This window comes from Peromyscus eremicus, chromosome 9, assembly GCF_949786415.1.
Source record: "Peromyscus eremicus chromosome 9, PerEre_H2_v1, whole genome shotgun sequence".
Classification (NCBI taxonomy): Eukaryota; Metazoa; Chordata; class Mammalia; order Rodentia; family Cricetidae; genus Peromyscus; species Peromyscus eremicus.
This window is the reverse complement of record NC_081425.1, coordinates 66,658,749-66,673,201: the sequence shown is the minus strand read 5'-3', so window position 1 is coordinate 66,673,201 and position 14,453 is coordinate 66,658,749. Positions and strand designations below refer to the sequence as shown.

At 55.1% G+C, this 14,453-nt stretch overlaps 2 protein-coding genes across 3 annotated transcripts; one reads left to right on the top strand and one right to left on the bottom strand.

Annotated features, from left to right (window-relative positions):
- Positions 1-668: 668 nt before the first annotated feature.
- On the top strand, positions 669-7,526 carry Cpne6 (copine 6). Its single transcript, XM_059274421.1, has 17 exons — positions 669-758; positions 2,003-2,196; positions 2,570-2,749; positions 3,218-3,292; positions 3,446-3,520; positions 3,686-3,769; positions 3,860-3,949; positions 4,297-4,401; positions 4,609-4,695; positions 5,280-5,339; positions 5,619-5,752; positions 5,823-5,877; positions 5,987-6,038; positions 6,353-6,486; positions 6,624-6,860; positions 7,051-7,228; positions 7,347-7,526. Exons 2-16 carry the CDS (start codon positions 2,029-2,031, stop codon positions 7,186-7,188), a joined length of 1,674 nt encoding a protein of 557 aa, XP_059130404.1. The 5' UTR covers positions 669-758; positions 2,003-2,028; the 3' UTR covers positions 7,189-7,228; positions 7,347-7,526.
- A 3,158-nt stretch (positions 7,527-10,684) lies between these two features.
- On the bottom strand, positions 10,685-12,394 carry Nrl (neural retina leucine zipper). Of its 2 annotated transcripts, none has more exons than XM_059274419.1 (2): positions 12,014-12,394; positions 10,685-11,017 (listed from the first exon to the last, which is right to left on the bottom strand). In XM_059274419.1, the coding sequence occupies exons 1-2, from the start codon at positions 12,392-12,394 to the stop codon at positions 10,685-10,687; spliced, it is 714 nt and encodes a 237-aa protein (XP_059130402.1). The 2 variants fall into 2 exon arrangements, with proteins under 2 accessions (XP_059130402.1, XP_059130403.1); XM_059274420.1 differs by having other exon boundaries at positions 10,685-11,019; positions 12,331-12,394.
- Between the last annotated feature and the right edge of the window lie 2,059 nt (positions 12,395-14,453).

Here is a 14,453-nt window from a genome sequence, read left to right as displayed (position 1 = left end):
ATGAAAGTCTGTGTAATGCAATCATGTGCACATTCCGTATTTCCCTAAGAAAGGGTAACTCGGGAACGAGATGTCATTTCCATGAGGTTCAGCGTGGTACATGGTGGGTTTTTTAAGGAGCGTGTGGATATCAACATTCTGTTGTATCCAGGTTAGTGAGAGTAGGTGTCTGTGTGTATGTCACAAGTACAGCCCAGTGTTCTTTTATATGTAGCTACAAATATCCTTAACAAGTATAATACTGTTGAAAGTGCTAAGAGAGTGTGTTTCCCGCTGTGCATCGCTGGGGCTATAACTGTCATGGTGTCACTGTGAGTTTATGTACTGGCGCCTGTGCGTGTCAAGATATGTGTGAGCCTGTGAGTCGTGGGTGCATTGTGTTGCCATCCTTCCTCTGTGTGTGTGTGCATGTACCACTGCAATGTGTGTGTCTCTGTGATGCTGGGTGTGGGTGTGATGTGAAGGAGATGTGTGTCACTGTGTCTGTGGGGGTCCTGCTTCAGGCCTGCCCCCAGCCCGCCCTCCTCCCCTAGTTCTGTGGCTCCCTCCCAGCCAGTGTCCCTGCCCCTCCCCTTTTCTCCCTCCCAATCAGTCTGTGCAAGGGGGGGAGCTGGTGCTGCGGCCCCCCTCCTCCCCATCCTGGCCCCATAAATAGCAGCAGAGCCGGAGCCGGAGCTGGCGCCAGCGGCTGGAGCAGCGAGGAAGTCCGGGGCAGGGCCGGAGAGCTGGAGAGAAGAGATCCCCGACTAAGAGCCCAGGTGAGCCCACCCTTCCTCCCTAATCCAGCCTGAGTCCTGCCTTCCCTGGCCCAGACTCCATGGCTCTCATCTCCTCCAGCTCTTAGAGAAGTCACCAGCCAAGCCCTACCTGATCCCCTCTCCACCACATGCCCCTGCCTACCTCAAGGCATCCACATTAACTGAGAGACTTGTGGCTGGAAGGCAGAGAGAACCCCAAGCCCAGACCCTCCCTCCCATATCTAAAAAGATATATCATCGGGAGGCTGGTATCCAGCCAGGGAATGGTCCCGGTTCTGACAGAGATACGAGACTGTCACACCCTCCTGGAGATGGACACAGGACAGAGGGGGACAGACAGAAGGTGGGGCACTCAGGCACACCGGTGGACACTCACTCAGGAAGCATGGATCAGAGAGCTTCACCCTGAGATCGGGACAGGCACAGATAGATGGGCTGACCAGCCATGAACTGGGGCCAGCGTACCCCTGTCTGCTGCTGCCTGAGGCTTGGTGACTCCGCTGGGGGAGGGCGATGCGCATGCATCCCACGGGCAGCATGGTGGGGGCCATGGCTCCCCCAAAACCCTGTCGCTAAGAGACAGTGCCTGTGTTGCCAAGAAGTGTGAGAACAGGGGAGGTGGGGAGGGCTGCAGTCTTGTCAGGCGCCCGGGCAGCTCAGCACAGAGCCCTCGTCCTGACTCTCACTCCCCAAGCCCACCACCCCTCCTTCCCCATCACCCAACCATACAGTAAGTGGGGGACACTAAGACGATGAGGCCAGTTTGGCACAGTGCCTCCCGCTGCCAACCTGTCTCCTCCGGTCCACTGCAGACTTCTTCCCTAAGGCCCACCCTCTTCAGACCTCCAGGGCCCTCTGGGTCCTCTCCGCCCTCCGCCCCACCCCCTTGCCCCACTTCAGTTCTCTAGTGCCAAGACTGAGTAGAGCCCTGCCTGGTACACCAGTCGGGAAACAGCAGAAGGTGCTGAGACAGCAGTAAGCATAAATCAATCGATGGCCGGGGAGCCAAGACTGCCAGGAACCCACTTCTATCCCAACCCTCCAGCCTTCTCCAGCCCCATCCATGACTCTTAGGCTGGCAGGGTGACAGAAGCCACGGGGCTCTGGACTCCTGATCTTTGCTGCTCAGAACTTCAGGGAAGTCAAACAGAGGGCAGGGGGGTGGGGTGGGCTGCCCTGAGGACCCCAGGACCTCAGGTAGGTCCAGGACCCCCAAGAGACAAACTCCTCCTCTCCTTGTCCAGGCGGTCTGTTCTGTCCCCACAGTGCCATGTCGGACCCTGAGATGGGATGGGTGCCCGAGCCCCCAGCCATGACCCTGGGGGCCTCTCGAGTGGAGCTGCGGGTATCCTGCCATGGCCTCCTGGACCGAGACACACTCACAAAGCCGCATCCCTGTGTGCTGCTCAAGCTCTGCTCTGATGAGCAGTGGGTGGAGGTGAGCGCAGCTTGGTGGGGGTTCCCCTCTACTAACCTTGGCTAAACCCAAGAAAGAAGGAGGGTGAGTGGGCACTGGAAGCCTCATGGGGGTGTGTGAGGATTCCAAAGGACCGTCTCTAGCCATGTGGATAACCTTGAACGTAAGCATGCCATCATTATCAAACCCAAACTGTTTTAGTCAGAGGCTTGCAGAGCCCCAGAGGGCTGAAGTCTAGTGGTCCAGCAGTACCCCAAATTCAAAAGTCAGCTAAGAAAGAAAGGAGCTAGTTGATGGGGACAAAAGAACCCAAGGAGAGCCCACGTGGCAGGGGAAGTGCGGGGCAGGGCCAGGGAGCCTTGGGTCCCAGAGGGTCCTGTCCCTCCTGCTGCAGGTGGAGCGCACGGAGGTGCTTCGCTCCTGTTCAAACCCCGTCTTCTCCCGGGTGCTGGCCGTTGAGTACTTTTTTGAAGAGAAGCAGCCTTTGCAATTTCACGTGTTCGATGCTGAGGACGGAGCCACCAGCCCCAGCAGCGACACCTTCCTCGGCTCTACAGAGTGTACCTTGGGCCAGGTCTGCATTCCAGTCTCTACATTCTCTACATCACCATCAGCTTCTGCCCCCAGAAGCCGAACTAAGAGCAAAGAGCCCTGAAGCTAGTTCTGAGTCCGGGGCCCTCCCCACCATCCATGGGGGCCCTCCCCACCATCCATGGGATGTGCACCCTGGGACAAGACACTTAACCCACTTTTCCCATCTCAAGTGAGGAGCAGGTTATTCTCATAGTGCTCCTTCTGTTATTACTGTTGTTGTTGTTGTTGTTGTTGTTGTTGTTGCATTTGGTGCTGGGGATTGAACCACTGAGCTACACTCCCCCTCCCAGCACCTCTCTCCTAGGCTGCTGTAGAAATTGAATCCACCCTCGCCCAATCAAAGGGCCAACCTTACGGACACTCTGTGGGCATTTATCTCCCGCCCTCGCACCCTTGGCCAGGGCAGATGTATTCATTACAGCCAGACTCCCTCCACCCCTGTCTCTAGATTGTGTCCCAAACCAAGGTCACTAAGCCATTACTGCTGAAGAATGGGAAGACCGCGGGCAAGTCTACAATCACGGTAGGCCAAGTCACGGTCCCCACCGTTGGGCCCATGTCCCCATGCGGATACCCACCGTGACACTGTGCCAATGACCACCTTCATTGATGGGAATCATATATGGCAGCCCTTCTGGTGGGGAGAGAATTCTTAACACTGTGTCCTCTCTTACAGATTGTAGCTGAGGAGGTGTCGGGTACCAACGACTACGTGCAGCTTACCTTCAGAGCCCATAAGCTGGACAACAAGGTTGGAACCTCAGAGTCCAGGCATCCGTGCCCCGTTAGAGAGCCACAGGCATCCCACCACAGACAGACTCCAGGGTCCCAGGCCAATTCTCTTCCCAGTGTTACTCCTTCCCCGTCCTCCTCACAGAGCTCATCAGACTCATGAGCCCTTCCCCTGCCTCTCCAGGATCTGTTCAGCAAGTCTGACCCTTTCATGGAGATCTATAAGACCAATGGAGACCAGAGTGACCAGTTGGTCTGGAGAACGGAGGTCGGTACACAGGGCTATGGGATGGCAGTGGGCAGATTTTAGTTAAGAAACGCAGACAGGAAGTGACAAGGTCCCCCCTGCCTCTCCAAGGTGGTGAAAAACAACCTGAACCCCAGCTGGGAACCCTTCCGCCTGTCCTTACACTCTCTGTGCAGCTGTGACATCCACCGGCCTCTCAAGGTAAAGCCCCAGGGAAATAAGGGAGCAGCCAGTCTGCTGTCTGAGACCTTCCCCGGGATACTGTAAGCCTCTTTCCTCTCCCTCCTGTGACAAGCACACATCTCTGTGGGATAAATAACAGCTCACAGCTCAGTGTTAAGTTCCCACAGAGGAGCCTTTATCTGAGGCCAAACTTCCTGCTAGAGACTGAGCTAAAGAGTGATGTTTAGCAGGTGGATTCTGGGTAGGTTAAGGACTTGTGTTTGGGCCTAGACACTGTGAGGTCCCCAACCACCCTAAGTCAGACACCTTTGGAGCTGCTACAGAACATCCCTAACCCTGGCCCCACCCCTTCCGTCTCCCTTCAGTTCCTGGTATATGACTATGACTCCAGTGGGAAGCATGACTTCATCGGCGAGTTCACCAGCACGTTCCAGGAAATGCAGGACGGGACAGCAAAACCTGGGCAGGAGGTGCTGAAGACCCCAGAACCCCTGGGGAAATCCTGACAGGGGTGGTTGGTCATTGAACACATCACTCTAGGAGACAGAGAGGGTGGAAAATGCCCAGGCTTGGCAGAAGGACAGGGTCATGAGGGTCTTACCCTGGAAGCGTCCGTCGGTGGGAAGAGGCAAGAAGGTCTACTTGATGGACTTCTTTGTGTTGTGGGGTGGGTCTAGATGCAGTGGGATTGTATCAACCCCAAATACCGGGACAAGAAGAAGAATTACAAGAGCTCAGGGACGGTCGTGCTGGCCCAGTGCACGGTAAGTCACAGTTCACAACTCAAGCATCCTCTGCCCCTGCCCTACACAATCTCAGATCCATGCCCTTCCTTGCTTTTTAATTTTAAAAAATGTATATTTATTTATTGGGGGGGGCGTGATGTGCTTGTGTGGACGCATCAGTGCCGTAGAGTGCATGTGGAGGTCAAAGGACAACTTTGGGAATCAGTCCTTTCCTTCTATTTTATGGGTCCTAGGGATCAGACCCAGGTCTTCAGCCTTGGCAACAAGGACCCTTACCCACCAAGCCATCCTCTCCAGCTGTTCCTCTGTTATTTATTTATTTATTTATTATTTTTATTTGTTTATTTATTTGCTTATTTATTTGTTTATTTATTTATTTATTCAGTGTGTGTCTGTCTGTCTGTCTGTCTGTCCGTCCTTCCCTTGCTTTAAAGACTTGCTCTGGGAGCTGTGAACCCTTGTTCCGTTCCATCCCATCCTCAGCTGTAACCTTTAAAACTCTAGTCTCCCCACTATCCCCACTTTTTCCATGGAGCCTTGCCAAAGCCTCCTCCACCTGAAAGGACCATCTCCCTACCTCATTACCCCTGCCCCTCTCCCAGGTGGAAAAAGTGCATACCTTCCTGGATTACATCATGGGCGGCTGCCAGATCAGCTTCACGGTAAAGCCCTCCCCCATATCACGCCCCCACCCCACCCCTGTCGGAGAGATAGCATAAGAAAGAGAGAGGGGCTAAATCCATGCTAACTGAAGGAAGCCGGAGTCCCACTGCCCTTAATTGGGCATCTCGTGTACCTTGAATCCAACACCCTACTCAACTATGAGGCTACCTAAGGGTTCCCCTAGATCCACCTTGGTCCTTTTAACATATTCTAACTCTGGCCTAGCCTGTCTGTTGGTTCTCACGGCTGCAGCATGACCCCTTCCCACCTTCACCCAGGTGGCCATCGACTTCACTGCCTCCAATGGGGACCCAAGGAGCAGCCAATCCCTGCACTGCCTCAGCCCCCGACAGCCCAATCACTACCTGCAGGCCCTGCGCACAGTGGGAGGCATCTGCCAGGACTATGACAGGTAGGGGGCAGGGCGTGGGGCAGGGAGGGAGGCCTTACCCAGGAGCGCCACAGCTTTTTCCTCTCTCTAGTGATAAGCGGTTTCCAGCTTTTGGCTTCGGAGCTCGAATCCCCCCAAACTTTGAGGTAGGCTGGGTAACAAGAGTCAGGAAGATGTCAGGGGCGGGGGGGGGGGGGGGGGAGTAGGGGGGAGGACAGAAAAGAGATACCCTTCACAGCCTCGCCTCGCTTACAGGTGTCCCATGACTTTGCCATCAACTTCGACCCAGAAAATCCTGAATGTGAAGGTAAGCTTGCGTTCCCACCAACCTGAACCACCGTAGATGCCTGTAATCTCAAGACCGCAGACTCCACTCCCATGCACTCAGCTCCCTGACCCATCCCTTCCTCCCATCCAAGGCCTGTCTTCCCTTGGGAAGAGCCCAAGTCTTATGACCCAGCATCGTGCCCACTTACTTCTCCCAACCCCAGGGCCATCTGACTCTCTCTGCTTAATGAGGAGCAAGGAGCCATCAGGCCTAAAACAGAAATGACCATGCTGCTGTGTCTGGAGCGTGCCCTGCTGACTTCCACCAGCTCCCTCTCTTTGCTTTGCCTGCAGAGATCTCGGGGGTCATAGCCTCCTACCGCCGTTGCTTGCCTCAGATCCAGCTCTATGGCCCTACCAACGTGGCCCCCATCATCAACCGTGTGGCCGAGCCAGCCCAGCGGGAACAGAGCACTGGCCAAGCCACGGTGAGGAAGCAAAACAGACAACCAGGTGCTGCCCTGGGTGTCCTCTGATGGTGCCAGGGTCAGGACCTGGGTTTGGAAAGAGTGTCAGCGCCCTTTCGTACAGAATCGACCCATGTTCTCCCTCTGCTTGCCCTCAGAAGTACTCAGTACTGCTGGTACTCACTGATGGTGTGGTGAGTGACATGGCTGAGACCCGGACAGCCATCGTGCGAGCCTCCCGCCTGCCCATGTCCATCATTATCGTGGGTGTGGGCAACGCTGACTTCTCTGACATGCGGCTACTGGATGGAGATGACGGTCCTCTGCGTTGCCCAAAAGGGGTTCCTGCAGCCCGTGACATCGTCCAGTTTGTGCCCTTCAGGGACTTCAAGGATGTGAGTATTTGGTCCTCTCTGCCAGGGAAAGGGCTCCTCAACGATTCATGCCCCCCAAATCTTTCTCATCTTCCTGACGTCCTTCGAAGATCACTAGAATCCAGCGAGCCCCACCGGAGCCCCACCGGTCGCTCGTTTGACCCAGCTGCCCCCGGTCTCCTACCCCTAACCAATCTCCTTCCCTCCCCAGGCTGCCCCCTCTGCACTAGCCAAGTGTGTCCTGGCGGAGGTGCCACGGCAGGTGGTGGAGTACTACGCCAGCCAGGGTATCAGTCCAGGAGCTCCCAGACCCTCTACACCGGCTGTGACCCCCAGCCCTAGCCCGTGATGACTGCCTCTCGACAAACGGACACTCCCTCGGTCTTTCAGTGAGTTCTGGGGAACCGAAGGGTGGGCGCAAAGGGGGTTCCAAGTGGAGCTTCTGAATGACTTGTCTCGGTGCCGTGGCTGGTGCAATGTCTGTGGCCATCTTCCTCCTCCTCTCAGGTGCCTGTGCTGACCCTTGTGACTCCAGTGACCAGTGTCTCTGCCTCTTGGACCAGTGGTGCCCTGTGAGTCCTGGAAGTGAGTGGTGGGCCCTGCTCCCATCTCTTCAAGCCTCATGCCCCTCAACTCTGTGAACCCCCAATAACTTCCTTCAGTGATTGTGGCTTTATGAGTGTTAATAAAGGGAACTGCCCCCAGTACTCCAGCCTCTACCCATCATGCCTCAGTTGCCTGTTGGAGAGCCCATCACTCCCACATATACCAGAGAAAATGGGGCCCTGTCTCTTTCCAAATCTGAGCCAGAGCTCCCCAAGCAGGCTGTTGTCTCTGCGGCCCCCCAACTGTGTGCCGGTGGGACCTAAGGAGCCCCTACCCTCACCTTCCAAGCCCAGGGGGTCTAAACACCATGGGTGTTAATTGCAGGAGATGGGGAAGGGTAATGAGAGGCTGTCAGGAGGGCAGGCTAATGCTTTCTTAGAGCTGTCTCCACAGAGGCCCCGCTGAGTACCCCAGGGGCTGAACCCCAGCCCCCACACAGCTGCAGGGCAGGCCAGGGAGGGGTGGTGGGGGGCGAAGGGGTGCAGCAGGTCTGCAAATGAGTTACGAGCACAGAGAGGACATCTGAGGTCTGCGAGGCCTGGCTTTCCTGCTGAGTGTTCATGCACCACACAGACACAGCCCTCCGTGAGTGTAGCCTGAGGTTTCTGGAAATCCAGCCGAGTACTCGTGCTGGTGACATCGGCAACAGCAATGTGGACTGTTCTTCAACACACGGCACACTTGTCACACTCGGCTCCTTTAAATATGTGTATTGTGATAGCGAGTCAGGGCTGGAGACGTGGCTCCGAGGTTAAGAGCACTGGCTGCTCTTCCAGGGGTCCTGAGTTCAATCCCCAGCAACCACATGGTGGCTCACAACCATCCGTAATGAGATCTGGTGCCCTCTTCTGGCATGTAGACAGAACACTGTATGTGATAGCGAGTCAGAGCACTATTTCTCTGTTTTTCTGACGTGTCTGAGGCTCCAAAGGACAAAACAGGTCAGGAACTCCCCCAACAGGCCACAAATGAAATTCAGAGTAAGGGGAAGGCAGGAGATGTGCCACGTGCCATGTGCCACGTGCCCGGCACTCAGATAGTGAAAGCATGGCCAAGGGGAGCGGCACACGCCTTTAATCCCAGCACCTGGCATACGAGTCAGAGGCAGGTGGATCACCATGAGTTCAAGTCCAGCTGGGTCTACAAAGTGAGTTCCAGGCCAGCCAGGGCTACACAGTAGAATCCTGTCTCAGGAAAGAAAAGAAAAGGTAAACCCAGTTTGAGGCCAGCCTGGGCTACATAGAAAAAAGGAAAAAGGGAACGCAGAGTAAGAAGAGCTCAGATCCTAGGTGGGCTCCCTCTGCCCCAGCCTCTCCCTGCAACAACAGATGTAAAAGATGCTGAGTCCTCACAGAGAGGAACCCACGCCAGAGAGGAAGGCTGCTGGTCTGAGGGGAGGCAAGGCAGCGGACCGGGCAGCGGACCGGGCAGCGGACCGGGCAGCGGACCGGGCAGCGAACCGGGCAGCGGACCGGGCAGCGGACCGGGCAGGGGCTGCAGGAAAGGACTCCGCTTGGAGCCTCTTGCAGAGACTAAGGATGAGCTAGGCTAGAGGAGAGGACAGAGGGAACAAGAAATGTGATGGGAAGAGAAGAGACAGCTGGTCAGGGGGTGGGTAGTGGGGGCAGAAAGGAAGAAAGACATATGGGAGCCGCTTCCCCCACACAGGACTGCTTCTCCCGTTTATTACGGCCCTCGGAGGACAGATGACAGCGGCTGATGAGGTGGACACTCCCAGCTCAGAGCCTCTGCTCTGCCCAAAGGCCCTCCCCATATGTGGCTGAACTGGAGGGCTGGGTTGCCATGGCAACAGTGAGGCCGGGAGGACAGCCACAGACAGGCCTAGCTAGGGCCACTGCTGCTCCTGGGCTTTGGTGGTGGTGGTGGCGGTGGTGGTGGTGGTGGCGGTGGTGGTGGTGGTGGTGGTGGTGGTGAGGGAGGCTCCATCTGGACCATTCCCCACCCCCTCCAATCCACCTTCATTGGCCCTCTAGAACCGAGATGTGCACTGCTCCGCTCCATAACGGGTCCATCTCTCTGCACAAATTAGGCAAACAGTCTACCACTGAGCTACAGCAGATGCCCCCCCCCCCCAGGAAAAAACCTCTCCCCCCCCTCCACCTCTCTTATTGGTTTCATTCTCACAGCAGACACACAAGACAGTAGCCTGAAGCAGTGGTAGAGAATTAACTCTATTTTAAATTGCAAGAACGTTTAACCAATAACCTGAATTTTTCCTGGACGTCAGGTTTAATTCACACACTCTCTCAGCTTCTGGTTACCCTGTGAGGTCTCACTTCAGCTCTGAGTGGCAAGAGGTAGCAGCAGGGGCACCCTCTGCCGTTTGAAGGCTAAGGCAGCCTAGAGGGAGCCACAGAGGGCCAGCGCAAGTGAACGCTCCTGGAGAAGCCATGCTGCGGTGTCTACCGCCTAGGCTACAGCCTGGAGGCTGGGGCAGAACAGGATGTCCTTCGGGTACAGTCATCTTGGGGCCTCTTGGGTGTCTAGACCGTTTAGACTTGCTCACTGTGGTGGATGCCAAAACGAAAACAATGTCAGAAGCCATCCAATTCAAATAAAAGTTAGATGAAGTCATTGGAATCCAACGGAAATTGCTTTGCTTAAGGTGACAGACACATGGCCTGTGACACCATTTGAGACTAGTGCCCAGGTCTCCAGGCTCCCATCCAGAGTGTTTGTCTGCTGCTTTGGATTCTAAAGGCCACTGGGTTGAGCAGGGAAAAGCATCTTGAGTTAACCTACTACTCTCTTTGGAGGAACTGAAATCTTGAAAATTCAGTAGTCCTAAAATGGGGAGTCCCAAATTTCAGTGAAAATGCAGCTTCATTGTTAATTACAGCATCGATGCACACTACACGCTGAAAACCTTGAATTAAGAACTAGACTGAAGGGCGGCACTGCACCCCTCCCTCTCCTCCTATTGAGCATGCCACCCACCCACCCATCCTCCACACCTCCACCCTTGGTACAGGCACTAGCCCCTGCAGAATTCAGTGCCCTAATCACGAGGAGTCATGGCCTGCAAAAGGGACGGGGACTCATCTCCAGCAAAGGATGAGCATCTAACCTCAGGCATGCCACGGGGGTCAGAAGTTTGGGGATATTTGTATAGACACTCAGGACCACAGGTAGCGATTTGGTGAGTGGCATACTCTCCTGTCTATAGAGTGCCACCTACCCAGACACCTCCAAACCGCCACACCCCCTGCCCTAGAGGCTCAGAGGAAGAGGTGCGCATGGTCGTCGGACCCGGGGCCGCTGGAGGACAGCCGGTCACAGCGGGCCTTGTAGAGGTCGCGCTCACGAGCCAGGCGGGCCACCTCGGCCCGCAGTGCGTCCAGCTGGGCGGCCAAGCGGGCGCGCTCGGCCTCCAGCCCGCGCCGCTGCTGCAGCCGCTTGGAGCGACAGGCCTGCGCGTAGCCGCGGTTCTTGAGCGTGCGGCGCCTCTGCTTCAGCCGCAGAGCCTCGTCGCGCCCGCAGCCCCGCAGTTGCCGGTTCAGCTCGCGCACAGACATCGAGACCAACGCCGCGTCCGAAAATCTCTCCGGCAGCTGCGGAGGAAGAATGCAGGGACCAGATCGGTGCGGGTCCTACCCGGGTCCCCACGCCAGCCGGAGAGACCTTGGGAAAGCCCGCCGGGCTCCCACCTTCACCTGCTGCACGCTCGCTCTTCCTACAGACCCCACCCCAAGGAGTCCCGACACGTCCTGGACCCCAGGGCTACACACACACACACACACACACACACACACACACACACACACACCCTCGTGGTCCTTCCCCGAGTGTCGCAGTGTGAGCTCCGCCCCCCTGCTCTGGCGAACCAATCGTGCCTCTGGACACTGCGTACCCTTCAACTGTCCGCAGTGTCCAGGGGACCCGCGCCCAGACAGATCCTGCCCTTGCCACAGACCACACGTTTCCCTGTCCTGAACACCACAACCCAGTGACCCTCAAGGATTTGGATTACATCGTAATGCCCTCAACACCCCCATCTGTGTCTATAATTAATAGGATGAGTCCCAATCCGTTCTGAGAAGGTTAGGCGCTGGGGAAAACACGGAGCCTTGAAAAAGCCAACTTCAACCACAGCCTTTACCCAGCCAGGTTCCACACATCCTTTATCTATTTGCTACACATAATCGCTCATCCCCCACAACGCTCTTAAATTCTAAGCTCTTTCCCCTTTGAGGCCCCTTCTAATCTTTTGTTTTGTTTTTTGACGGGGTCTCGCTGTGTAGCCGGTGGCTGGCCCGGAACACACTAATTAGACCAGGCAGGCTTCTAATTCACAGAAATCTGCCTGAGTCTGCCTCCTGAGTACTGGGATTAAAGGCGTGAACCACAACTCTTGGCTTCCTCCTTGTCTTCTCTCTGTTCCCCATAATTCAACTATTTCCTACCATTTTGAAAAATCGATGTGGTTTTCTCAAGGACCTAGCTCTGTCTCTTTCCAGTCCACAACCCTCTCCAGGAATTCTCCCTCTCTTAAGAGCTGGTCACCTTCCCCAGGTCTTCCTCCCCTCAGACCAACCTGGGTCACTCACCTGGGCGTGCTGGGTTCCTGTCTCTCCTGGGCTCCCTGAATAGTAGCCACGGGCCCCTTCTACAGGGACTGGGCCCTGATTCTGTAGCAGCTCCACAGCCTCGTCAGGACTTAGCCCCAGAACCTCATCGGCCCCTAGCTGCTGCTGCAGGGTGGCCAACCAATACAGCTCCTCCAGGCCTGGCCTGGGGCCCTCGCTGCTGCCCACCATGCCTGGCTCACTGAAGGTGGGTGAGGGGGGCACTGAGCTGTAAGGTGTGGAGCCCAGGGAGGCTGTGGGGAGTCCAGGTCGGCCCTCGGAGGGTTCCCGTTTTATTTCAAACTTCATCAAATCAAAGTCATTAACATATTCCATAGCCAGGGGACTCGGGGGAAGAGCCATTCTGGACTGAGCTGAGAGAGGTGTTCCTGTAAGAAAAAGGAAAGGTCTGAAATACTGGGGAGGCTGCCTGCCATCCCTCTCACTGCACCTCCTTCCCTCAAGACCCAAGTGCCCCGACACCAGAGCTCTGGGACTCCAGAGTAACAGTGCAGCCCTCTTCCCTGCACAGTCACGGCCGGGCAGCTCCCGACAGACAACAGGAGCTGGAGGCCGGGAGGACAAAATGACAGCGGCCTCTCACCCCTTCGGTGCTTCTGGGATCCGTGAAAAACAACAGTGCCATGGCAGTGCTCCCAACCCAGTGCTGGCACATGCCGAGAAGCTCTGTCATCTCCAGAGGCACAATTCCATTTACAGGCAATTAAAATTTGAGCTTAATTAACTGTATGCGTGTGTATGTGTATATGTGGCCGTGTGTACACGGGTATATGTGGTTCTGTGTGTGTGTGTGTGTATGTGTGTGTGTGTCTGTGTGTATATGGCTGGAGAAGCTCTGTCATCTCCAGAGGCACAATTCCATTTACAGGCAATTAAAATTTGAGCTTAATTAACTGTATGCGTGTGTGTGTGTGTGTGTGTGTGTGTGTGTGTGTGTGTGTGTATATGTGGCCGTGTGTATACGGGTATATGTGGTTCTGTGTGTGTGTGTGTGTATGTGTGTGTGTGTCTGTGTGTATATGGCTGGAGAAGCTCTGTCATCTCCAGAGGCACAATTCCATTTACAAGCAATTAAAATTTGAGCTTGATTAACTGTGTGTGTGTGTGTGTATGTGGCTGTGTGTATATGTGTGTATTGTGTATGTAGCTCTGTGTGTGTGGCTGTGTGTGTATGTGTATAAGTGGTTCTGTGTGTGTGTGAGTGTGTGTGTGGCTGTGTGTGTGTGTGTATAAATGGTTCTGTGTGTGTGTGTGTGTGTGTGTGTGTGTGTGTGGCTGTTTGTGTGTGTATAAGTGGTTCTGTGTGTGTGTGTGTGTGTGTGTGTGTGTGGCTGTGTGTGTGGCTGTGTGTGTGTGTATGTGTGTGTATGTGGCTGTGTGTGTGTGTCTGTGTGTGTATGTGGCTGTGTATGTGTGTATATGGCTCTCTCCCTGCATGTGTGTGTGTGTGTGTTAGGACAGTGGAAAGACACTATGTTGTTAATTTTAGGGTAGAAGAACATTGTGCTGTCATCTTTATCTCTCAAAGCCTTCAGGATCGTGGCAGTCACACATTTGTCCTGTGGGTTAGTCAATAGACAAATCTCTTCTTCTATAAGAGGCTTTCTATGGGGGAAAAGGTTCTAGAAAGATCTGGACCAAGCGGCCACGCTCTCTCCTCAAGGCCAATCTCTCCAAAGAGAACCCACGAAGACAGATCTTGGATTTAGAACCTGCCGTGTGAGTTTGCGCAGACTGCCTTCGCCTTCTGATCCTGCTGCTCACTGCAGGCAATTAGAGTTGAAAACTTCCCCAAAGAGTGTTCTGTGGAACACTAATTCTGAGAAATACCCTGGGAGAGGTTTCTATGCAGATGATCTAGGGAAGGCTGCCTCTTAGCCCCATCTCTTGCAGATTCATAAGCACAAAAATACGTTCAGTGGAGTGCACCAAATTGACAACGCTAAGGAATTCTCCCATGTTCACCTGCAGCTAGTTCACCGCACGGCTTGACACTCCCCAGTCTGGAAGTCCCAGCTCCGGTCCAGTGCCACCAGGCACAGGAGGCACACCCCCAGGCCCAGACGGGACGTTGGGGGAGTCTCAGCCCCCAGCTCCTGCACTTTAGCTGCCTCTTGAGTCCCTCTTCAGCCACATCTCAGACTTCCACACTCTGACCAGAGAGGTGGAGGAGTAGACAAGGCTTCCCTGCCTTTCCAGGGGAGAGCCGTCCTCCGCAGAACCACGCAAGCCCGAGAGGACAGGGGTGCCGGAAGGAACTAGTCCTTGGCAAGAAGGAGATGGCGAGGCTCTGAGAGAGGTGTCCAGGGAGAGGGGGATGGTAAACCATTAAGCAGGGAAAGTTGCTTATCTTTCTGATGTGACAGAATCCAGAGTAGGAATGAGACAGGACACCGAAGAG

Coding starts and splice junctions, on each gene's coding strand:
- Cpne6 (XM_059274421.1), top strand. CDS start 2,029: ATGTCGGACCCTGAGATGGGATGGGTGCCCGAGCCCCCAGCCATGACC. Junction 2,197..2,569: donor CTGATGAGCAGTGGGTGGAG/GTGAGCGCAGCT, acceptor CTCCTGCTGCAG/GTGGAGCGCACGGAGGTGCT. Junction 6,487..6,623: donor AGAGCACTGGCCAAGCCACG/GTGAGGAAGCAA, acceptor GCTTGCCCTCAG/AAGTACTCAGTACTGCTGGT.
- Nrl (XM_059274419.1), bottom strand. CDS start 12,394: ATGGCTCTTCCCCCGAGTCCCCTGGCTATGGAATATGTTAATGACTTT. Junction 11,018..12,013: donor CAGGAACCCAGCACGCCCAG/GTGAGTGACCCA, acceptor CTTCCTCCGCAG/CTGCCGGAGAGATTTTCGGA.